The 25,469-nt window shown below is 39.2% G+C and overlaps 1 protein-coding gene across 1 annotated transcript; it reads left to right on the forward strand.

Annotated features, from left to right (window-relative positions):
• Positions 1 to 1,762: 1,762 nt before the first annotated feature.
• On the forward strand, positions 1,763 to 25,463 carry LOC116383786 (uncharacterized protein C14orf132). Its single transcript, XM_031847880.1, has 2 exons — positions 1,763 to 2,088; positions 25,158 to 25,463. The coding sequence occupies exons 1-2, from the start codon at positions 2,062 to 2,064 to the stop codon at positions 25,392 to 25,394; spliced, it is 264 nt and encodes an 87-aa protein (XP_031703740.1). The 5' UTR covers positions 1,763 to 2,061; the 3' UTR covers positions 25,395 to 25,463.
• The last annotated feature ends 6 nt before the right edge of the window (positions 25,464 to 25,469 follow it).

The raw sequence follows: 25,469 nt of genomic DNA on the forward strand, positions 1-25,469 counted from the left end.
TGTATGCCTGCTCAGCAAAAAAAGCAAACATGCGGATGGAGTCTTAACTGCTGATCTAGGAGATCTGCTTCATCCCCTCCATGACAGAGGTCATGGCAAACTATCAAAAACACAACATGGATCAAGCTAAGGATGTTAACACAAGCCAGTGCCCATCAGTATTTACCCCCTTACTCCAGCGACAATCACTTAAACTGTTGCCAAATGATTTTTATTTTTGAAAGGACAAATAGCTTTGTGTTTATGTTTGAGAAAAAAAAAAATTAAGTTTAAGATTAAAAGGGAACAAATAATATGTCTGGGATACTTGACCCATAGAAAAGTGCAAGCTGTCTGGGCTCTTTGAAGCGGCTTTGTAGGTAGACGATGGTGTTACTCAACCACGGGATACATTTTAGTATTCACAGTGAAGGCCGGGTCACTATTAAATGCATCACTCCTCATACTGTAAGGCCTTGTTAATTGGCTTTTTGAAGAGGCTCTCGAATGAATAATAGCAGCATCCTTTATTCTGCAGGCCTAGTTAGTTGAAGAATGTGTCATTAGTTTTAGGTCACAGGTTTTCAAGCCTCTTTAAGGGCTCTGGCGAAAGAAAGCTCAAGTGCACATGCTCGCAGCATTGACATCTGTTCATCTACAGATTTAATTTACCTTCGAACAACACAATCACACACCTGTTGGGTTCCTGGTTGACTTTAACGACACAACTAGGTTTATTTCTGCATGTTACACTACATTAGTTCAGGTCAGGGACTGATGTTGGGTAATAAGCCCTTCTCTCAGTTAGTCGGAAATAAAGCAACCTGATATCAAGAGGCCTATGATGCGCCACAATAACGGATTTTAAACTGGCAGAAGAAGTATATATTCCAGACAGAAGTTTGGGATATTTGTTGTGATTTATTAATCATTGGCGAACAAGCATAAAAGAAAACAAACAAAGAAAACAAAGTGGCTCATTTGACCCCTTCAGGTGCCTGCTGGCCCTATACAAACAAGAGGTGCCTAGAGTATGGTGCGGTCCGGTTCTTGAAAAAGATGAATAAATAAAATACTCAAAACAAATAATAAACAGTTATTAGAGAGAGCAAGGGGCCTTGCACAAACGTTTCTTGCCTGGATGAAAAATATTATGTTTTCAATGGAAAACAAACATTAGCCAGAAATGACATATGTCCATGCTCTATTAGTATGATGCGAACATGGATTAAAACATGTTATAATCAGTTAAAGATGTCACTTTCTATTATTTTATATTTCAAAACAGAAATAAATACTTCTCAAATATTTATCTTGTGTCATACAAAACAAACAAGGTCATTTTGAAGAAGGATACTGAAAGAAAACAACGAAGCACTGTGACTTGAATGTGATGATACACAAGAGGATCTAGTCCCCAAACCATGAGAAACAGACCCAGGTCAAAAGTATACGATGTATACAACTCATGCACCTCCAAATACATGTAGTGTACATCGGGATACGAAGATATTTAAATAACTTTAAAAAGGGGGCTGAATAATCAGCAAATAGATAAGAGAAATAGATACAGTCATGGAAGAAAGAAAATTCTGAGACAGAATACAGAGAGAGAGAGAGAGGCTGAGACAAAGAGAGAGAGATAGAGAAAGAGAGAGACAAAGAGAGACAGAGAGAGTGAGAGAGACAGAGACAGAGAGAAAGAGAGAACTTGCACCTCCGTCGACACATGCGACAGTCCAGCCCCACAGCCTTCTCTCTCTCTCTCTCTCTCTCTCTCTCTCTCTCTCTCTCTCTCTCCTGCTGTCTCTCGCAACCACATCTCTTCATTTCTCCGTCTGCTCAGCCGTCTGCTTTTTTGTTGTGCCACATCTCTTCATTTTCTCCTCCTTCCTTCTCCTTTTTATTTAAATTCTCCATCTTCGACATGTTTCTCACGTGAGGTCCGCTAACTTGCAGAGAGCACTGTGGATGCCGACTTAAAAAAGAAAAAGAAGGCAAATGCTCTGTCGGGGAATAAGAGAAGAAACTACGCACGTTTGCATCTTTCATTGAGTGCCTTGGATTGAACGGAGCAACACTATGGATCTGTCATTCATGGCTGCGCAGGTGAGATATCGTTCCTCCAATTTAACAAAGGATGTCTGGCTCGTCCGAACTTTTTATTACATTTGTCCATTTATTTCATGGGCGTGGCCGGTCAACAAGTTCATGTGGCGATTTGAACATTTGACATTTTCAATACCATAGAAGTCTATTAATCGAGATGGATTAACATACTACATTTAGTTCTGCTTCACTGGAATATCAATTCCATGTCGATAAAGGGATCTCATGTTGTCTTATTCCCCCCCCTACTGGATTATTGTAGTGATCTTTTAGTAAATACATAAGTTTATATGGCTTTAGGTTTGTTGTAGTTAACAAGGTTATGTCCGACATGGACATGCTGTACTTAAGCGCGATTTTTGTGTCAGAATCCAATGTAGGACTGTGTGACAAAAAAAACAACATAATTAAAACTTATAAGACTTCATTATATTTAATTAATAAATGTATTTTTTATTCTTATTTAGTTGTATTTTAGTTACATTCGTTTGATTGGACCAATACCATATGGCATATTTGTGTTACCTTTGCTTTGCATATGTCAATTGATTTTGGTTTCATAGATATAATAACATGTGTTATTGAGCATCTGCTTTGGACATGTGGTTTGTTTCCATTAGAAGCTTCTATTGCAGGCTATTATTCCCTCCAGTCTCTCAGTGTCTGGCTGCTTATGGTTTGTCTGGTGCCATCTACTTTGCCATTCTATGCGCAACTGCTATTGAAAGGGTTCGGAGGGTTAACTGTGCTGCCAATGGCTGTTCAGTGGGCCAAATGCTCTCAAATCTTGTACCCGTAAATAGAAAATGTATTGCCATCCTAGAATACATTTTGAACAACAACAGAGGAGAGCATGAAACCTAAAGTAAAACAAGCCTGGATGATTCACTATCATTGTGCCAACTTATAATGAGTAATATAATACATATTCACGTTAAAATGGTGATACCATGTCTTCTAGGACTTTTTGTGCTCTTGTGTTCTTAGAAACTTTGTTTAGGTGGTAGTGCACAGGAACCAGGTTTACCGACAGAAGCACAGTGAAGGAGGCAGACCGCTGTCAGCCCTTTGTGTGGGCAGTCAGTTACTCATATTCCCAACTGGGAAGGGTTTAATACCACAGTGTTTGAAACCACTCAGCTGGAGCCAGTGTAGTATGTTTCTTCTGCACTGATGAGGATGCACAGCAACGAGCGAAACACACTGTCAGTAATGGTGGAAGACAAGGAGCTGATCTTGGATGTTTTTATTTAAGCAATTGTGCAACAGTATTGTCCAACACATGTAATGATAGGCATTACAAATAAATAAAAAAAGATCAAATATTGTAAAAATGAATTTGTTCAACAACAGAAAAAGATCAGCACAGCACAACATGTAATTCATTTACATTGATTCCTTAATATTTAGTCTATAAAAGGAAATTGTGAAAGTGCTCAGAACAGATGGTGACCCAATAAAACGTCCCCACTAACGCCCTACTTTGTTTTAACACATAAAAATTAAAAAAATGACTTCAGCAATTATAAGAATAACAACATTTGCCTCTAGTGAACCAGGAAAGCTCACAGACAGACTGGGAACTTTGATCAATAAATGTACGGTTAATAAGTTCACATACAGTATACAGCAGGATATTTGTGTGATTTAAATGTCTGTCTATGCGGATTACGCTTCACTAAATGCAACAAAAATTGACTTGGCACAGAAGTGTGGATTGATTCATATGTACTGAAATGGAAGCGTATCTGTTCCCTGAGACGCGTGAGCAGCGGATGTCAAAAACGTGTTTCGTGTGGATCGGCCGTTTTGGTGGCAGGTGACAACCGTTTAGCAAGAAGTCACAACTTGAATGAGGTTTTGCTTCCAGTTCCCCATCACCCCATCACATCTTACTTATTTCTTGCTGCTCCTCCAGTTTTTTTTCCCAGGAATCCATATCCTCCTCTTCAAGAATGCAGCCCTATCAGAAAGCTAATGGCTAATTTTACTGAGGTGAAATTCATTCCAGTGCCCTGAGTCACTCTGTAATGGTGACTGTGAATGAAGTCAGGCAAATGTCCCCGGAGTTTTCAACATTGACTTCGCAATGGATGATTTTTTTGCCCATTCATCTCAGCGTAGCTCTGCCGCCTGCAAATTCCCTGGACCTTCGCTATCATTTTGTCTTTAAAAGATGACGGATGCTGCCATAACTGTTCTCTCCTAAAGACAGGGAAAGTTTTCAAAGAAGTCAGAGGACCTGGTTACTGAGGATGACAAAGGAGAAGTTCAGAGGATGTACTGGTTGTTATTGCTACAGTGTAATTTAAGACCACACCTTAAACTCTTTGCTGTTATATATTAATCATGAATTAATTAATTTCCTGAAGAAACTAAGCTTGGCATTCAGTAAAAACACATCCTCCAAGACAAGAACATGCATCATGTGTGTACCTCGATTGGCCATTATTTTTGCTGCATTTGCCACTCTTCTTTTTGTTAAAATGATTTTGTACGATGTCACAGAAACATGCTTAATAGCTCTCTGCAGGACAATGTGTACGCTTTTGTGTTTGGTGAAAGATTTGCATTTGGCAGCAATGCCTCACTGGTTTGAAATGAAAAAGGCCATACTTCATTAGGCTGAAAGTGATGGCATCCTCGAGCATTGCAAAACATGGATTAATAGGTGACAATCACAGTGAAGCTTTTGAATACTAAGCTGAGGCGCAATGAGGCAATTTGTCCTGTATAATTTTAAATAGACTGAATTGAGTAATGGACTAATTTCCCGTAGCTCCTTTGAAATGGATATTGAGATTTATTTTTAACTTTTGTTTTTCCAGACCAACTACTGTGATTGTTAATTACACTGTGTACATCTTTGCACCTTGAGCAGGATGTCGCTGTCGGAATGCTTAAAATGAGCCAGGGTTTTCGCTGGTTACTAACTGACGTTGGGGTCAAGTTTGATGTGTTGTAGACAGGCTCCAGAGCCATCCTGGGCATTTTGCCAGTCTCAGAGTTGCTTCGACTGATCTGATCTGCCACACAGGGTAGCAAAGCCCTTACGGCTCTGTCTATCCAGTACACAGTGACCCACTGGCCCTGGCCTTTTACTCAGTTTTGCATGTACACACGTGCATGCATGCAGCAAGTGTTTAAAAACGCGTGTACTATTGTGACAACATTTGATCCCCATGCGTAATAGATAGGCACAGAAAGGAATGCATTTCCTTTACGTTACTTTCATGTCTGGACAGTTAACTCTTGAATGGAACGCTATAGGTCCATACGGTAGTCTCACCTCAGATGATTTGTCTTTTCATGACTGGCCATCAGCGTTTCTCATTACTCAATTACTTATTCAGTGAGACTGTGGCTCTGAGTCATTCTACCTGATAGGGTTGTCAATGTCAGTCATCTTAGAAAAGACAGATGAAAGGGAAAGGATGATGACGGAGGGAGCAGTTTACAGCCTCCACACAAGCACAGCCATCTGTGTTTACCCACAGCACCAGGACCAGGAACAGACAGGAGAGGCAGATACGCTTCACTTTGGTGCCATGATAGCACAATATAGCAAGTGCTAGAAAGTCAATTCAATCAGAATAGATGATTTTAAAGTTAGTAGATGTGTTTAGCTGGATTGCCCTGATGCAGTCTGTTCCACACTCTCATGCAGGTTACATCCAGAATTACATTTTTGTTTGCAATATCATTTGCAAATGCTACTTTGATTATAAGGTCATAATTAAACAATTGGTCCAAATTAACATATAAGGGACAACTGATCGTAGAAAGACTGGCTGACAACGTGACAAGAAGACTTGTTTGTGCTCCACTGCCCCCCTGATAAGAAGCCAGATATGGAAATGCGGTTGAATAGTTCACGGATGAGATTATTTTCCTATTAAACACACTTTGCAATAAAGACAATCTTTGTGCTCAATTGCATAAAAAATTCAACTACATAACCATGTTATCTCACTGTGCATTCTTCACAACCGGTCTCTCCCGTTGAAAGAATAAATCTCCTGGTCTCCAAGAAGAGGCTTATAATGATGTCAGACCATCCTTTTCATCTCTAGGAGTTCATTTCCCCTCTGGTGTTCAGTTTGCCATTTCAGCAATTGGCTTCATATTGTGAAAACAGCCCCGGTTCTCAGACGCCATCCTCTTTTATGACCCTGCAGTGTTGTAAACAGGTTAAAAAAACAACAGTTACCTTAATTAAACCAATTACAAAGAGCTGTACAGTATGCACAAGAATAATCAATGCTTTAAATACATGAAAAGCAGGTGAATCCGTCTTTGTTAGGTCTGCTTTCTATTTTTAGTAGCTTCCCCAGGAATAGATGTGACAATTTGATGCCTTTTTAATTCGGTGTTTTATTTTTTTTTACTGTTTTAATCAAAACACAAATTTGCAGAATAATGTTAAAAATCAATCCACAGTGTGTGAATTCATTTTTTTTGTGTGTGTGTGTGTGTAGAAAATGAACATGTGACTTGACACAGCCAGCAGGAGCGTTCAAAGACTTAAACGGACTACAAAGGGCCAGTATGCAATGTTAAAAAGTAAACCCTGTTAATGAGGAGAATGTACTGAAGCCTTCAAGTGATGAAGATGTAAGTGTGCTTTTCACAGCAGGACTACTTCATGGTTTACTTTCACTTGATGGATTTACTCCATCTAAAGAGAACATAGCAAACACTGGAGGCAGGAGCATTTAGAAGGAACACACTTTGGTTGGAGATTAGCTTTAATTAAATGGCTGATTTTTACGTCATCCTCCCTATAATCAAAACAAAAATTCATTTAAAAATAACAGTTTACGTCTACTAGCTGTTGCTGATAGTGGAGAAAGTCCAGTTGAATGAACAGCCCCAGGATCAATCTCTCCCTGTTAAAAGGAGAAACAATTGACGAACCACCAGGAAGCTGCAGGTCTCTATTTTTGGCTCTGATAACTGTTGAAGCAGGCACCAAACCGCCTTGTAAACAAATTGACCGTTTGCTAAACCCCTTGCCCGAGCAGAGATTGTCCAATCATAACATAGCAACAGTAACTGGGCACGGCAGGCCTATCGTGCTTTGGATTTCTCTGAAAAATGAAGCAGACGTGTGACAACAACGGGAACAGGGCATATAAGAGGTTTGGATGATGGTTTATTTTATTATTTATTTATTTGTCTCTCTTTGTTGGATTTGGAGAAGTTGACACTCCAAACAGCCAAACACATTACCAGAGATAGCGTTACATTTGTGTGTTAGTCTTCTTGCTTTATCCTTTGTGTTTTAGCACAATATCATGAACAGTATGTAGCCAACTGCATATTTATGATCTCTTCACAGGGTTCTTGTTTCAAAATGAGTCAGCTGGGAACATTAAAAAGTCAGTCAGAGACAGTGTAGACCTGTATTGGCACTTCCTTCTCAGAAAAAAAGTCAGTCAGAGACAGTCAGAGAAAAAAGTCAGTCAGAGACAGTGTTTTCAGCCAACTCACTGTTGGCATAGAACAAGGGTAAGTAACCTTAGGCATGTGAGCCACCATTGGCACACAGTAGCTAAACAAATGGCACACTATCAGGTGTGCAAGAGAGTCTTTTGGAAACGTTCCCTCTCATCCGCACGCCAAATTACCTCTTTCACAGCCATGGGGCATTGTGCGGCCTGTTATTTAGAGTAGTGTGATTGATTATTTTTCCCCCATCTTCATTCGGCGAAAATTAGAATTTGTTGCCTTGTTTCAAACATTTCATTTTATTGAGATAAAAATAATTGGTGGTAAGTTGGTAGGCTTCATGATTTCAACTCAGACATGGATGTTTGCATGAGGATGGCAGCCTTCTGTATCATGCTCTCATATATAATTACAATGTCCTGATTATGGGAGAGAAATGTTGCCTATATCGATGTGAAGTTATAATTAAACTTAATGTACCATAATGTTGTATGCCATACATTAACAAGAAGCTTTAAAAATGGCACTTCATATGAAAATGTTGCCGACCCCTGGTTTAGAAAGAGAGAGGAGGCACTGCCAATGCCTCACAAGGAATAACAATCCTGTCCGGTGCTCTCAGAATATCGAAATAAATTTGGTTAGATGATTAAAAGTAGTTTAGTTAGTTTAGCTTAGTTTGCTAGCTATAGCTGATACAAATCTGTTAGCGCTTTTGTTATTTCAGCCTGAAAAATGTAACAATCTCTGGCTGGAAATAAGAACCCAGCTTTTTTCCGCATCTCTCTGAAATCAAACAACCCTATCTTCGAAAATCTATTTTTGAGGGTAAATGTTACCATTTTTATTGTGCCGAGAAAGAAAAGAGACCCTGACAGCCACAGCCACCGCAATTAAGGGCAAGGCTCACCGATACGCAGCTACTGGTTAGATTGGGGGGGTCACTTGACAGAATACAGTGATGAAAATAATGTGACTCAGCTGCCACATTACTCTCAGTAATGTCCCAGTATCTTCATGCTATCTTAGCTTACAACATGTTTGCACTACAGACACAAACATCTTCCAGCTGTTTTGCACCTGAAATGAGTGATTGCATATTGCATATAAAAAGTCCTAGGGAGAATGAAAGGGACTTAATGGACTGTGACAGCCAAGTATGAAGTAATAACATCTTTCCCTGACAGACCTAACCCCCCTAACGGCTTGATACTTCCTATATAACCGTGGCTCTGATAGGCAGCAGGTATGAATTATGTATTCTCATATAAATAATCTATTTTTAACTCATCCTGGGATCATTTCAAAGCAGCTTTATCTCTGTATTGATATGTTAATGAATTAAACTGATGTTTTAGGGTTAAACTTTGATGTATATTGACTCATCCTGTTCATCTTTTGTATTTTTTTTTACATAGAAGCACACATACAATTCAGCTCACGAGTGGTTCTTTGAATGAAATGATGGGAGTTAAACAGTGTGCGGCTGCTTTGCTTTTGTGAAGGCCGGCACAAAGCTGAATGGCAGCAGCTGATTACACACTATCAAGGAGGAAGCAGAGATGAATGATCATAGTTAAATATCACCACAGCTGCTGTAAGGCATTGAGCTCATTATGCATGTTTTTAATCATTAGCATGCCGAGCATAAAGTAATAAAACTATATGATCATGTTGTGTAGTGAGTCTCAAGCACAGCTTTTCCAGTTTTCCAGGAGATGTTTCATCCCCGGGTGCAATTTCAGTTAATAACCCTTGTGAGTACAGGTGAAAACAAAATTCTAATAAATATTTCTTGTTGGTTTGAACACAAATGTGTCAGACATAAATTTAAAGGGGCTTTTAGATTGTTTTCCATTTTTGGACAACATCATTTCTGGTGCAGTTTTTCCACAATTTATGTCAGTTTTCACCCTTCAGCTTTAAAGCCCAAGTGGCTTTAAACAATTCCTCTGTAATAACACCAACAGCAAAACCTGCTTTGGATTTGATCCGTTTCACTGGGCCTTATACACTTTGAGTCTGACCTTGGGGCTTTGTTCAAAGAAAGTTCCTCTGAAACTAATGACAGTGTTCAGACAGGCCTTTTTCTCCTTCTTTTCCTCTCACTCACCTCTTGTTCAATTTGCAAAGAAGCTGAGGTTATATCGAACATAATGCACCTTCACTCCCCAAGAAATACTATCGCTCTAAGAGAAAAATCTTAAGTTCGGAGTCCAAGGCAGACATTAAGGTTTCAATGTCTCAGCATGGAGCCACAGCTCAGGAACACACAGCAGCTCATTATCCTGGATTATGCGACACCGTTCCTATGAGGACTCGCTGTAGTTCAGTCTCAAAGCTCATTTGTGTCATAGGCATCTGATTATTAGGCCACAAATGGACTAGTTTCAATTTCCCTGCTGATGAACTCCTCAAAATGTAAATTATAACTGTCCTCTGTGCTAAAGTATGGTGTGTTGCTGCTGCTAATTTACAGCAGCTACTTTTGTCATACAATACTAGCCTCGCTTAATGCTCCACAGCTCTTATTATGTTTTATATGAAACAAATCTGACTGCGACCTTCTCATTTCGGGTGCATGCAACTTTAATGGCCAGATGATGAATCAGGCACTTACAGTCAGCTGTATTACATATGGAAATCATTTGGAATGCCCGCTGGTATGCATGAGTGGTGGAGAAGTACACTAACTTAGATTCTTCTTAAAATGTTGAATTTTTTATGGTGCTTACAAGGAGTTGTGAATCAATTCGCAACTAGAGCTTGAAGCTATTTCTTGTAGATACTGTGGTGTGTTTTGAGCTAAATAGGCATACCATAATGTTGTTTTTTACCATAGTTTCAGTCCTAACAATCATAGTAGTGCATATGGATCTATAGTCTCTCTCTGTTGCTGTTATGTTTCACTGTTCTACCCCTGAGCTATTTATAAAACATGACCTTATGAGGTTTTTGCCATGATTTCAGGCATTTTGCTCCAGTCAAAATGAGTGAATGAGTATCGAGCTTGTCCATGTTGCAACCTGTAGTGCAGCACACCACTCTGGTGTGCAGTGCATCCCTTATCCATTTGGGCTTACAGCTACTCTGTAAGCATTACACAAACCCTAGGGTCTATGCTGTGTGGGATAACCATTTACCCACCCGTGTGTAAAAACAACAAACAAAAAAACATTCAAACACTTGCATAATTTAGAAGCAAATTATATTGTTTATTCCTGTAATTACTAATCAAAGACTGAACACATCGTAATTGATTTATTTTACACCTGAGATTTTATGAAACGCCAACAGTTTACACACAAACACACATATATGTACAGGCAAGGCTTTGTCTCCTGGCACCCACTTCATTTCTACCTGTGATATAGTATATCCATCTCAGAGAATGAATGCAGTGCCCTAAAGAGCAAGTGTGTGTGTTTGCATGTAAATCATATCAACAGGGATTTTTTTCTTTGCAAAGGAATAATACACATAAGATTTTGCTGTTGCGCACATGTGTTTTGTTACATCATCCGTAAACTACCAAATATGTTTTTCCCTTAATGCCTCAAACTTGCATAAAGACATGGCCACAAACTGTAAACATCAGATTAATTCCAGACTGAGGGCAAGCAGAGTTAGGGAGCACATGCTGAACTGTAACAGTATTTGAAAACACTAACTAGGCCAACATGGCACTCGCGTGACAAATTCATAACACACCCCCTCCTCCTCCTCCCACGGGGAAAATACGTACATACAGCAACCATTCATAAATGCTGATGCCAACCTGCAGTGGTATTTACAGTACTGTAGCAGCTACACCGCTACAGCCGTGAGATACTAATTCCATTTTACAGGAGTTGTGTTGTGATGCTGATGGCTTTATACACACTGAAGAAACATAAGAGCTGATTGTGGCATCAACAAAAACAATGTAAGGACACTTTCCTCTTCTTTTCCTAAACATCTCTTACTTTTATCTGTGAGGTTTGCTTCAGACGTTCTCAGTCGGATTCAGGAAACTCCCTTAATTGGACAAACAAAATGTCACCTATTCATGAGGAGAGGCGCTGTGTTGAGATTTGGTCCCCAAAATTGCCATATAAGGCTGCCTGTTCGGAGCCATTTCTGGAGAAGTTTCTTTCAGATAAATGTTCCCAAAGAGTAAAAAAAGAAGAAATGAACATGCAGAGCTCCAATTTCTGTTTTTAGAAATTAGCAGACAATTGCTAAATAATATGTTTCTAAAGAAAAGCAGTTCATGACTAACATAGTATGAGAGGTGGTCATGTGACAGATATTGGAAGAGAGAGAATACTATAGCCTAAAGTAGGTTATGTTACACTGTTTGTGTAACAGATGATGATATTAGACAGCGACCTGCATAAAGACCCTGAGGCAGATGTCAGAGAATTTTACAAACTACTACTGAAATGTACAAGTTTATGTGCCGAAATATGGCAATACAAAGTATGCATAGAAAAAGAAATGTCAAGTCAATTTGGATTATTTTTCTGTGGTGGACACACCTATTAAAGGCTGCAAGGACAAACGTAACGTTTGTTTGACCAGAAAAAGAAATGTACACAAATCAATCAAAAGATCAATAGAATACATTTTGTGTCTCTTTCACAAACTGCCATGAGACTGGGTTGGGACTTAATATGCACTGAAGGTTATTGGACAGGTTTGGGTGATGTCATCCTGCATCAACTTAAGCAGTTTTTAGTGTGCATACCAACTATTGATTTTACTTAATTTGTTGTCTTTTTTCCATTGTGAACAGAAGTACATAGTCAAAACCTGCTTAGAGTTAGTATGGGAGTGGGATACAGCTTTAACAGAGGGGATAATTAATCATGTTTCTCCATGAGATTGCACATTTGTGACAGCTGCTCGCAGGCTATTACACAATAGAGGAACAGAGCAAGGGGAACATAACTATAAGGGTACTTTTATATGTAAAAAATAAAGTGAAAAAAACAAACGATATAGGGATAAAGGCCCTGAGGAATTGAAAGGCTTATGCTTAATTTATATTTTACAGGAAGAGTGAAGGCTCAGACGGGTCTGCAGCAATAGCTGAAGTTTGTAGAACAGGTTGACGCACCCACTGTGCACAACAAGAAAGACTGCTGTGTTTGATCGGCTGATCAGAAAAGTTTTTGGATTTTCATTAATAACAAACTTACAGTACAGTTATTCTGGTGATTTATTCGACACACACACACACACACACACACACACACACACACACACACACAGGATTAAAGAGAAGTTAGTGGAGAAAGTTTGCTGATACTGCTTAATGAGTCTGCTCTGTGTTTGTATCAAATTTTGTGTTTAGTAAACAATGGCAAATAATATGCACTGAACAGACTCAGAACACTCAGCACATAATTATGTCTGTATAGTACAGTGTGTGTGCATGTTTACTTCAATGCATGATGTATGTGCAAGATGGGAGTGAGGGAAATTCCTTCCATCTGGCTGTAATTTCTGAATCACTCCTGCTACCTTTCAGTCACATTTCCCAGTGGAGTTATCTTACAGTACTGAAAGTTACAGCACTACAGTGCAAGTGGCTGTGGATAAGACCAGCTGCCAAATACTATAAATGTAAATATTTAATGGTATGTGGGGTCATGCAGATCACTTTAGCTCTGAAACACAGAAATTAATCAGTCAGCATATTAAGGAGAGATCTACAGAAAGATGTGAATACAAATTGCCCAAGAAAAAAAGAACGAAGCTGCGAAAGATGCAGATGCTGAGTGCATGTGATTACATTAACTTTAACACTGTATTCATATATATTACATGCATGCCATAACAAGTAACTAGTATCCTTGTAACTATTGTGTGACCAATATATATTCGCCCAGAAAACAATTAATTAAGGGGTTTATATTGCAGTTTTCACAATATCCCATAGAGGGCGCTAGATGCAGGCAGAACGGATCCATATTCAGCCGAGGTCAAAGGAAAAGACCCACCCTGCATAGCTGGTTGAAGAAGAGACGATCGGTTAAGGTTAGGCATTGACATCGAGTAGTTAGACTCAGGATAGCCCATTGGTGCGGGCAAGGTTCCTGATCAACTCACGATACCCTGGACAGCATTGACGCCTGGCCAATCCTGGCGCACGAATGATACACATGGCAGGACTTTAAGCAGTTCAGAAAAGCAGTGGGATTCATAATAGCGTGAGATTGTTGTGCAAGTTAGCTACACAGTGAGAAGAAAGTTGTTTTAAAAGTTGTTGTGAAAGTTATTCAGGACAGAGGTACAGCATTTCGGTATTTTGTGGAAGAAGGTTATGGAAGACCAGGATTTGATATGTTTTGATGATTATTCTCTGGTCAGTGTATTTCATGGATGTATGAAGAGAACTGGATACAGTGTTGGAGGCAGCGGCCCATTTATTCCTATGAAAGTTGCTCAGTGGCACATAAAGCAAAAGTAAGTTTGACTTGAGTATAAAATCACTTGGAGCCACATCCATGGGGCCCATAGAGCACGCGCATTAGCATTTCTTCTAACCCCGTCTCCCAGGACTCAGTCCAGCCTTGTTCTGGGGCTCATTCGCATGAAAGGAGGAAGGAAAATATCTATATTAGTACATTTTACAACTTTTAAGACCTAATGATTTAAATGAGGGCTATACAAGTGTCCGGACGTTGATTCAAAAATGTAATTACTTTTTCCAAGTTACAGATGTCTCTTTCCCAATTTAAGTAAATGGGATAAAGTCTTTTGTCGTGATATATCTGTAAATTGTAATTCCAACGTTTGGCCACTATGTAAAATTAGCTTAAAAGCCTGACGCTCTTCCTGGGAACTTGGTGTATTTTCTTTTTCTGTGTTAGGTTTATACATCGTGTTCATTTTCATGTCCGCGAATTGACTAATTCAGATTATTAGGGAAAAAGCAAGAAATATATTACAATATATTGTAAATCATTCACAATGCTGCTCAGAGGAATTGCAGTCCACAGCAGGGAGTCTCTTGTTACATGCGCAGCCAGTACCTCCTTACAATGACCTCCCCATTAAGCAAATGATATGATGTAATTTTAGCTACAATTGGAGCTAGTGCTAGCTACATTCATTTAAAAAGGTGGCAGACAGAGTTGCTAGCTCCATAATCAACACAAGTCATACCCACTTGGTACATACAAAGTGTTCACTAGGCATTATGGAACAAGATCAGGACATGGACGAACATCTCGCAAGTGATGACTTGTACTTAGTGGCCTAGGTCTATGGTCCTGGAGTACTGAGAATCGGTTTATTGCCAAGTACGTTTGCACATACAAAGAATTTGGCTTGGTGATTGGTCATAACAATAAACACAGTGCAATCGAATAAGACATAATTTAAAAGACAACAGAGTGAGGTCTAGCACCCAGGACTGAACCGTGACCTGGACGCTTGGGGTTGGAGAGGAGCGCAGATCTCTTCTGGGCCTTGTAGGGTTTTGCAGTGAGAAAAGTGATATGAAGTAAATGTGAGGTTTGGCTGTAATGCTCATGCTGCCATTCTGTTAATTTTGATGGTAGAATTTCTCCTGTGTTGTTATTCATATTTAGGTGTGAGGACGACACACTTTAATCTTACTTTTAGCTCTGCAGCATTAATAGAGCTAAATGTATTACATCCTTCAAACAGTAGCTTTCTTCTTTGCAAATACTAAACCGTGCATATCAACGAGATACTGAAAACAGTCTGCAGAGCAAATTAAAATATTTGCATTATGAAGCACTGTTGGATAGAATCACCCTTTGCTTGGATTGGTCCCTACAAGCAGGAAGCATATCACTGTGCTTTTTTTTAATGGTGTTAAATGTATGTTTCTATACTGTGTGAGACACAGATTACAACAATATTTTACAATATATCAAACAGTGATCCAGAATTAGAATTATAAACTTGGTAGTTCAATAGCAAAAACAAGATTTAGTTGATGGTTGAGCTAAAATGAGAGCTTTTCATCTCCAATCTGCTTGCTCTGTATAGTAAGAGTGGGTACAAAGCATCGCCAACCCTGCTGCACCTCACCCTGAGCAAAGTCTTACATGAGTGGAGATTCAATTAAGGGCTACCATCTCTACGCCTGAAATCTATCTGTATTGCACAGTGAATAAGCAGGCATGGATGGAGCCGTAGGGGCAGCTGATGCCAGCAGCAGTTACACAAGAGGTGATCTTTTTTTTACTCAGGTAGCTTTCTTACACAACAAAAGCTCCTCAGAAACACACTACCTCCCTCAGGTTTGATAATGACAATGAGATGACTGATTTTATTACAGAACAAATCTTCTGCAGTAAAAAGATACATGATTAGATATCTTTTTAACAAGCCATTTTGTCCACCCTGCTCTCATTATTTCCAATGCAAAGCATCTTTTTTCATCTTAGACTCGAAAAGGAGAAATCATTCTAACCTCTGATGCTATATGTATGTTGTTTTATTCTGTATGATCTATACAATTCAGTGACACTGATTGTCATTTACAGCAGTGGTTTACTCTGGTTTTAATTTCAACACATTGTGTCAAAACTAAGGCCAAGGTTGAACACAGAGCAGAGCATCGACATTGAGCCTATGTCCACTTTAGTTAACAAAATAAACCAAAGACAGCCAAACAAAATGCCAGGAGACAAACGGAGACGGTCTGACGGCCACAAGCTTATATAGTGTTATGTGTAATCTGCACAGGTGAGCTGAATCTTCATGATGAGCATCAACTCCACCCTCAGGCTCCTGTGGGGAGAGGCTCTCCACAGAGTGGGGGATGCATGACAATTACCTTAATTGCATCCACATTTTGCACCCACGCCAAACACACATGACATGTTTTGTTGATCTAATAATGATTTGCATCTTAGATTATTGATATTCTGTTTGTAAATTCATTATTTCATAATGCAGGTTCTGATTAGAATGTTTTAGAATTAAAGGAATTATTTATTTGCCAAAATGGAAATAATGGAAATATTTCACCAACTTGTTTTTCAGCCTCACATGTAACTGAATTTAAGAAACAAGTCATTTAAATTATTTATTGCTGAAATATTACAGGCTCTCCTCCTCTCCGTTACTATAATGTTATTTAAGGTACAGATTAAAATTGGAAAATTGCACAGATAATCTTGTGAATGAAGGCAGATATGGTTGTTTTGTACACACAGATCCATTATTTTTAACTAGATGGTGGGTCAGAAAGCATGAAACCTAGGAGCGTCATTCTAAAGTTGGTTTTGTTATAAGTCTGTCCACTTCTGTACAAAACTGCAGGTATTTTGTTAAATTTCCAATCAGAAAACAGATTTTTCCATGAATAAAGTCAGTTTTCTTAGCAGCCGTGAACATGCAAGAGATAACATATGACTCTACTGGGTGTGTTTTAATTGAAATTGCTCATAATGTAAAATGCATGAGCTCTGCATGGAGATTTTGAAGTGGTGCGCGACATTGCACAGCAAGAAATCTCTTTTGCTATAGCATGACGTGTTCTTTGGTGTAAACTGTACCATAGAACACATGCTGCTGGACATAATCCAGTTCATGCATATTTAAAATATCTGCTCCAATAAATAATAAATGGCCGACAGGCTTTGGTGAAAAACATTTTTTTCTGAAGATTTTGAAAAGTATCTCAAAATGAAGGTGTAAATGGTTAATGAATCAAGTTAAAATATGTCAAAATAAATCAGGAATATATTTTAGTGCAGGGATTTGGCAGTGCGAGTGAAGCCTTTTCATGATTTATCAACCTGTAAACTGAGTTAAACATCATCGTTTCTTTTAAAAATGAAGAAGCCGAAGGAAATGTGTTGTATATCATATCTTTGACGCTCTTGTAGTTTATGTACATGTATTAGGTAACCTTATGTTAAAAAGCCTGAATGATTGTGGTTCTTTAAAAAGCACTCTGAGAAAGTGCTACTAAGTCAAAAGAGAGAAAAAAGCATGAGCAGATTTTCAGCAGTGTGATTGTAAAGCTCAGAGAGGTATTCACCACAATAATCATCTAAATAATTGAAAACGTGTGGAAAGACTTATTATTTGATACTGTATCTGTGATCTGAGCTTCTTAATTCCTTATAATAAAGACGAATAATGGAATCATTGTCAAAATGTAAAAGTCTTTCAAATTTCCAGCTCCACTTATTCTTCACCCTCCCCTGTCTGTCTGTCTGTGTTGTGTTTGAGACGCTGCTGACAGTTGTCATGTTTGCTTTCAAGATTTCTCGGGGCGTCACAGAGCAAAGCACTTCAGATTCAGACACACACTTACACATGTCAAGAGTGAGACACTACGACAATAGAAACTTCAGCTTTGCAGACACACAGCCTCAGTCTCTTTCTTGTCACTTGAAATTGTTGCCCCTGTGATCATCCGGCACTGCTTCTCTGCCCTCATCTGGCAGGAATAACAAATCACCACTGTGGTGGGTTTTAATGTTTAATGTTTGCTGACGAGTTTAGTTTCATATCAAATCTTAAGCCATCACGCAACTGCTAATTAGTGGCCTGTATCAGTGAGTAACAGCTCCAAATGTGAACATGCATTATGTCCTCCACTTGTCATGTTTTAAAGAAATGTTTTTTTTTACAAGCCTTTATTCATTATTCCCATTTGTTGTACTGCTACAAGAGCCGATAATGGTACAAAAAAAAATTCATATTGAGGTCAGGTACACCATTGAGAAAAGAAGCATGAAGGTGATACATGCATCATTCATAATATCCAAGAAGTATAATAAACTTTCCCCTGTGCTGCTCAATTTCCACCGACCTGACAGATTGACCAGGGTGTCAAGCAAGGATCACTTGGGCTACACTTATTCTACTGAATTATAAGATGTATTGAAAAATGCCGCTGGGCTGCAGAGACAGGGAAAAATCAATGAAAGCACAGTTGTAAATCTGACCAGTATGGAACCAGGCCTTAAACTACAGGTCTCACCGCTCCTGCGTGAACAAGCCTCTTTAAAACCTCTGTAAATCTCCCACCAGATTTATGGCAACACTAGGTGTATAGTATGGTACAGACCAAATATGTTGTTTTCACTAAGTCCCCGCTATTGTGTAAAAGGAGTGGCTACTTTTTTTTTCTTCAAACCACCAAGTTAACACGAAAGGGATTAATCTGGTCTCTTTATTTATCTGTAATCCCATTTTATGTATTTCCCTGATCTATGATGCCCTAATTTGTATGTGCAGTAAGTTATAAACCTTCCTTTGGTAAATTTGAGTTGTTGTATCTTTGCACAGTTTTGAAAAGCAAGGCCTAAACTTTAAAAACAAAAAAAAGATGAACAAGTTTTAATGTAAGTGTATAGATTGTATTATATAGTTTGTTTGGCCTTCAGAATGAAAGCAAAAAAGCAGTGACAGTGGACAGAGGTATTTTCCTTTTTTACATTTTGTCCACCAAGTAGGTTTGTGTGTTCTTTTGTAACATTTTGCAATGTGCAGTACTTAAGAGAATCACTGTGTGCACCAGCTGAGCGTCTAAAGAGCCCTGCAAAAGGGAAATACTGTCCAGTGTTTGACTGTCTGAAATCACTCCCTATTTACTATAAAGCCCAATAGTTTAATTTGAGTGTCTGAATTGAGTGTGGAATCTATTGCTGCTAGTCATTGTACTCGGAAGTCGTAAAAAACAACCTCCGCAACCAGACTAGTGCGGTATGCATCCATTTTTCAAAAAGCAGTGATTTCTTAACTCCCAAGTCCACACATGAATCAAACATGAGATATTTTGTTCAGTGATTCTCTTACACCACCGCTGTCATACCACAGCACTTAACAGGAGGACTTTTTAAATATAATATAGTTTCTCCCTGCAGTAACATCTACTTACCTGACCCGTGTGCCTGGAAACACTGCATTTTACCAAAATGAGCTTGTTGGTATTGAGGGTGGTGACTAAGCGTTGAGGCAGTGAGAGGCTTGTCAGACCAACAAGTCACATCTGTGTGTAATTATTGTGTGTATGTGTGTGTGTGTGTGTGTGTGTGTGTGTCGATAGCTGCTTCTAAGTGAGCCACTTTGCTCTGCTTTTAAGCTGACTGAAAAAAAGGCTTGTTTGAACAGGATAGGGCTTTTGTTTTTTACAGAGGACATTTTGACATGTCACAGTAGGAAAAGCACAGGTATACAATAAAAAGATTAATGATGGCTGAATTCCATTTACCTGCTTTGTTTTCAGGGCCCTGGTATTGTGCATGCTGGCTCACTTGCACACTGTGTCAAGGCTCACAGGGACACTTGCTTAAAGCTGAGCCATTGTTTTCAGTAACACCTGTGCTTTTCCTATCATGACAGCTCAATATGTCTGCTGTGAAACAGGCCTATTAATGTTTGAGGGTGATGTGTTGAATAAAATATTTCCATGGCTCCTTAGTGTACTTAGTCATTGCTTTCAAATTTACAGATGAGCGTGATTGTCATATGTGCTGTCTTTGCAACATTATTTTTATTAACAATTGTTGGGACAGTGGGGATACAGCCTGAAAAAGGTTAGAAAACAAGGCGTTATACACGGAAAGTCATGCCATTACAATATATGACCAAGACAGTAGAGCTTTGAGCTCAAACATGCAAATAAAGATGCGTGTAAATAAAATATACTGCCCATTTATTTGAAAACTTACACTCGTGTTGTAGTTCAGAATGGGCAAAAGCTCAAGGGGTATACGTCTTTTTCAAAGCACCGCAGCAGCGTTCATAAATGTTTTCAGACTTGCATGAGCCACAGTTAATTTTCCACTCTGTGAAACCACTGATATCCCTGGACAGATAAGTCTGGAAGCAGCGAAAATGAAACGGATATTGCACAAACTTTTAGGCATGAATACGACCGTGTAGTGCTGTGAGGTCTAAAACTGTGTGAGCTGCCCTAGAGAGTGAACTCCTCTCTACAGGGCAAGTACTGTCTTTTATTTCGTATATAGGGAACTTTTTTATATAATAGCTGTGGGTATTGCTCATTTCAAAACCAAACATGAATCCAGAAGTAAAGTCTTTGAAATCAGTACATTTGCAGTAAGTACCGTACAACACTCTCTCTTAAAGTGCAATGTTCAGTGCCCTTGTGTCCTACAGTAATCTGGTCCAACGTCATGGCTAAAGTGTGATTTCAAAACAAAAGTCGGATAAAAATCCATAAAAACCAAAGATGACATCATATGGAGACAAAGCCCACAATAACACCCGTCCAAGCAGTCAATAGAGCAGAGATGGTTGTGACAGTTGTGTGTTTTTACTGATTGTGCGAAAGGCACAGCGGGGGTCCGCCTCTCTGTGCCTGTCTTCTCCGTTACAATTTGTTCTCTCGAGAACACCTTGAGGTTTGTTCTCCACAAGGACACAAGTATCGATTTTGTGATTTTACCTCATATTCTCCCCGAGTGCAGAAAAACAAGTAATTCGCTCTGACTTCGTCTTAACAGCCAATGCTTGAGTGCTTTTGTGGGTATATGTTTTGATTTCCCCACTACCCAAAGACATTTATTTGGGCTTTGCTTGTTTTCTCAAAAGCCATTTCGCTGAGCACTTACTTATGGCGATATCCCACAGGAGGCAATTAGAGTCCATTCTATTTCACAATTACTGTGATTACCCGTGAATGGCACAGCTGGAGGAACAGCTGGGATGAATAAATCAAAGCTGTGAGAGCAGGTGAAATCATACAGTGAAAGAAGCTTCACTGTATCGTCTTCCATAGATTGGGGTTTTTTGGAGTATCGCACAGGTGTAGGCATCACTCAGAGCCAAGGAGGTGCGAAATATGCAAGTCGGGAGTTTTCTCTTGTGTTGGTTAATGGACAATAGTTGTTTTCCATATAATACACAATTGAATGAAAGTTGTTTATTTTTAATCCCATTCATTTCACTCATCACCTACAATATCAAATCAAAAATGTAAACGTTTTTTCTCTCAATAGCGTTAATTTCAACTACTTTCTTCTGCTGGAAGAGTCTCTTTGGAAGATTTCTAAAACCAGTGCTTGTGCTAATGGTTCCTTTCTTCCTTCACAATTAAGTGATGGAAGTCAACACAAGATTACACAAATTGCTCATATCTTACATTCAATGTTTGGCTGTGATTCTTGTGTTTATCTCGCTGTAGAACTACTTTACTCTTAGTCACTTTGGAGGATATAGGTAAGCTACTGGATATCCAAAAAGCGAGGTCTAAATGTATCCAAGAAGCATCTGAGACAGATTGAAATCAAATAGTTTGAACCTCCTCGGGAGCTGCTGAAGCTACAGTAGTTGTAACTAAAGTGCAGAAATCATGCTTCTTCAATTGTTTTAGCAGTTACCAAACAGCTTGAGCTGCATCACCACCACCCTCTGCACTGGGATAGGGCCAACCCTGCTTTGCATGTAGCCCAGGAAAACCGCGACAGATTGCAATTAGATTTGTGATCTGGCCAACAAAAGACCCATATATGAGGCTATGTGTAAATGGCAGTGCTTTAAATCTCATCTGGACTATTTTTGGATATGAGACAAGTGTAAATGTTGCCTCTGTGGAATAAGTTACCTCTATCATTCCACCATTTGGCAGCAACTGATCACAATATGCTAGTGTGGTTTGTTTTCCAATAGGGGCATACAATTTAGGACATCTAAAATTTGTATCTAAAGATCTATAAATGCCACTCTTCCTTTTGTTTACCTGGTGTGCTTAAACAATTAAAACAGGTCAACATTAGTTTAACAAAGTCCCACGAGGTTCACATTTGCTGGATCTTTATCCTTGAAGAGTAACAGGCACCAACTTGTTGCCTTCCACTGTTGGTACACGGTGGAAGAAATGCTTTAGTTTGAATGTGAACCAGATCAACTTCAGCTTTAATCTAAAGGTTAAAACAACTACAACCTATTAATGAGACTACTTTCATCTTTGCTTAAGCTGTGCGTACAGGAGGCTCTTTTGTAGTACCAACTTTTCTGTGTGGATTAGCTTGTTGAAGCCATTCAGCCACTAGTTTACAGTTATGCTGGGGAAGTGAGTCTGTACAGTTTCCAAAAAACCTTGTCCAGTAGAATATCTGTGTTACTGAAGTCATTTATATATGTCAACGAGCATGGGTCACCTGTCAGCAATGCTTCGGGGATGACCTTCATGGAGTGCATAAGTGCTCAGATGCTTTGGGATGCTCCTTATCGACGTCTCTATTTCCCCTCTGTTCCATTAACACACGCGGAATATCCACATGGGAGATGTGAGCTTGGATGACTGGATAGAGGAGAAAGTCCCTTGAAAAATGATGATATACTACTGACATGTCATCAACACCATCTCTGCCAAAAATAGCAAGCAATCAAATATTTAGATTATGTTTACACACACTCCCAGTATCCACTTCATTTTATATGGTACACTTCCACATTTATGCAAACAGCTGACTCCTGTGGACAATGAGCTACTTATAAATAAAATATTTAAATATAAAGAATGCAGACAGGGTTGAGAGCTTCAGTTATCATCTGAGTGAATGTTAGATTAAGCTAGATGTAGCTTTGAATGCAGGATAAGGTTGTCAACATTGTGGTGTCTTCAGATCGTGCGGTAGGATTTTGATAAATAAGAAATCAAATCAGCAGCATGTTGATGAGAGTGGTCAGATGGGCTAACCTTTTAAGACAAAATTTAAATAACAAAACAGATTTCGCCAGCTTGAGTTAATTGTGCTGTTCAATGTAACGATATACATCAGAAAAATAAAATATGTGCATGTATGTTAATAGAAAACTACGATGTATGTGTTTGGAGATTTTCTGCTGAAATAAATTCTTCATGCTTCTTATGTACAATATTTTAACGTTTCCTTTAACTGACTTACCTGATATATTGATGTTTTGTTGTCTTTTTACTTCCACACTTTGTGAGTTATTGTGTATGTCTTGAAATGTTTTTATTGCTAGCTGTTGTAGATGTTTCACCCAGGGAACTTTGGATGGTTAACCACACCTGTTAACCTACAGGCATGGGTGTGGTGATCAATCTTACTGATAAAGATCCAACGGGAATCAAAAAATTGTCCATTTAAAGAAATTTGTGCCTTGGCATCAGTGAGCAGACTCTTCCCATTGATGCTCATTTCAAATAGCCTACCATCTACATGTAATATGCTTTTGACTATTTAATTTAAATGGATGAAAGGTACATATGAGATGTTGTAGCAGGAGGAATCAGCAGTTACTGGGTGGGGGGCAGGGAGACCCAGGTTGCTGGACTTCATCATGCTCATGTTAACAGCAAGTGCATCACAGGATGTGTCATGTCATTATTCACCACCAGGGGCCAATAAACAGAGAGCAGCAGAATGCTTTCTAAACAGTGTTTTCCCCTGTGTGAGGGAAGACCTGAGGTATGTGTGAGTGGGGTAACGTCTTTGTGTGAACATGAAAGACAGAGGGGGGGATAAGAGGGAGTGAAGGCGAGCAAATGAGCAAGTAAGACAGAATTTCTGTGTTCATTCCTCCGAGGTATTTTTAGCATTGTTTTTCAACATCTTCATCAAAGTCTGTTTTCCAGTCTGAGCGTGGTACGGGTCTCTCGTGCATTTCTCATTGTCAATCATACCCATAATCACACACAACCACACACACACACACATGAAAGCATGCAGTTGCTTGAATGGCTAACCTGCAGGGTGCCGAATGTCCCAAGCAATAAATAATTTTCACTTGCCACATCTGAAATATTCATTCCAAGTTAATCAAGCACTGCTTCCTCAATACACACACACATGCAAAGACACACACACACACACACACACACACACACACACACACACACAGACAGAGGAGTGACCCTGCATGCCTGTGTGGGAAACCTTGTAACCATTAACTAATGATGTCGCGATGCAGCTACCTCTTATTTCTTTTAATATAGCACTCAGGCTTGCTATTGCACGACTATAGGAAACAATCTGGCGTGCTATAATTGTCAGGAAAGGCACGATTGTTACTCCCTGCACTAGGACTGTAAAGTGTTTTTATTTTAAATGGTTGCTCTTTTTTGAGCAAACCAACGCAGAAAAAAAATGGCATCATAAAGTGCTTTGAGCTAAATGCTAACTTCAGCATGCTAATATGCTCATAATGCTAACAGGCTGATGTTCAGCAGGTATAATGTTTACCATGTTCCCACATTGTGATTATTTGTGACCCAATGTACTGGCAAAATATCGAACTGGATCTGATGATGTTTTAAAGCTCTCTCCGTAGGCCTACTGCAAGGAGCAACATTCTGAGGAAGAAATACTGAATTCTTGATTTAAAAGATTACTTAAGATGTTTGTCTTAATAATTACTAAAAGTAGTCAAATTTATCTATATTCTAAAAGTACTGGAATCAGGATAATTAATATCCTGCCACCACATGTAAGGTTTTAAATGTGGAATGTGACACCCCCAATCTCCTTGAAAAAATACAGAGGACATGTCCTCAGTGTCTTAAGTAGCTACGGCCCTAATAAAAACCAGATGTGCAATGTCTTACTTCTCTCCGTATACTCTCTCCTTCAAATGAAGGTTGACAAGAAGTGCCAAAATTTCAACTTTTCTCTTTACTTTTTCTCCTCCCCTCCTAGATCCCAGTCATGACGGGAGCCTTCATGGACTCCTCGCCCAATGACGATTACAGCGGCGAGCACTCGCTCTTTAACTCCTCGGCCAGTGTCCATGGAGCTGCCTCTGCCGCCTCGGTACACGGCCAGCAGGATGAGTCGCAGTCCATGTCTAACGATGCCATCTGGCTATGGATCGCCATCATCGCCACCATCGGAAACATTGTGGTGGTTGGGGTTGTCTACGCCTTCACTTTCTGATGAATATATGCTTACAAAGACAAACTCGCACACACACACACACACACACACACACACACACACACACACACACAC

This window comes from Anarrhichthys ocellatus, unplaced genomic scaffold (genome assembly GCF_004355925.1).
Source record: "Anarrhichthys ocellatus isolate YVR2014 unplaced genomic scaffold, GSC_Weel_1.0 scaffold7, whole genome shotgun sequence".
NCBI lineage: Eukaryota > Metazoa > Chordata > Actinopteri > Perciformes > Anarhichadidae > Anarrhichthys > Anarrhichthys ocellatus.

Bases quoted from the DNA above. Each gene is read 5' to 3' on its own strand.
- LOC116383786 (XM_031847880.1), top strand. From the start codon at position 2,062: ATGGATCTGTCATTCATGGCTGCGCAG. The intron at 2,089-25,157 runs GTGAGATATCGT...CTCCCCTCCTAG, and splicing joins TGTCATTCATGGCTGCGCAG to ATCCCAGTCATGACGGGAGC.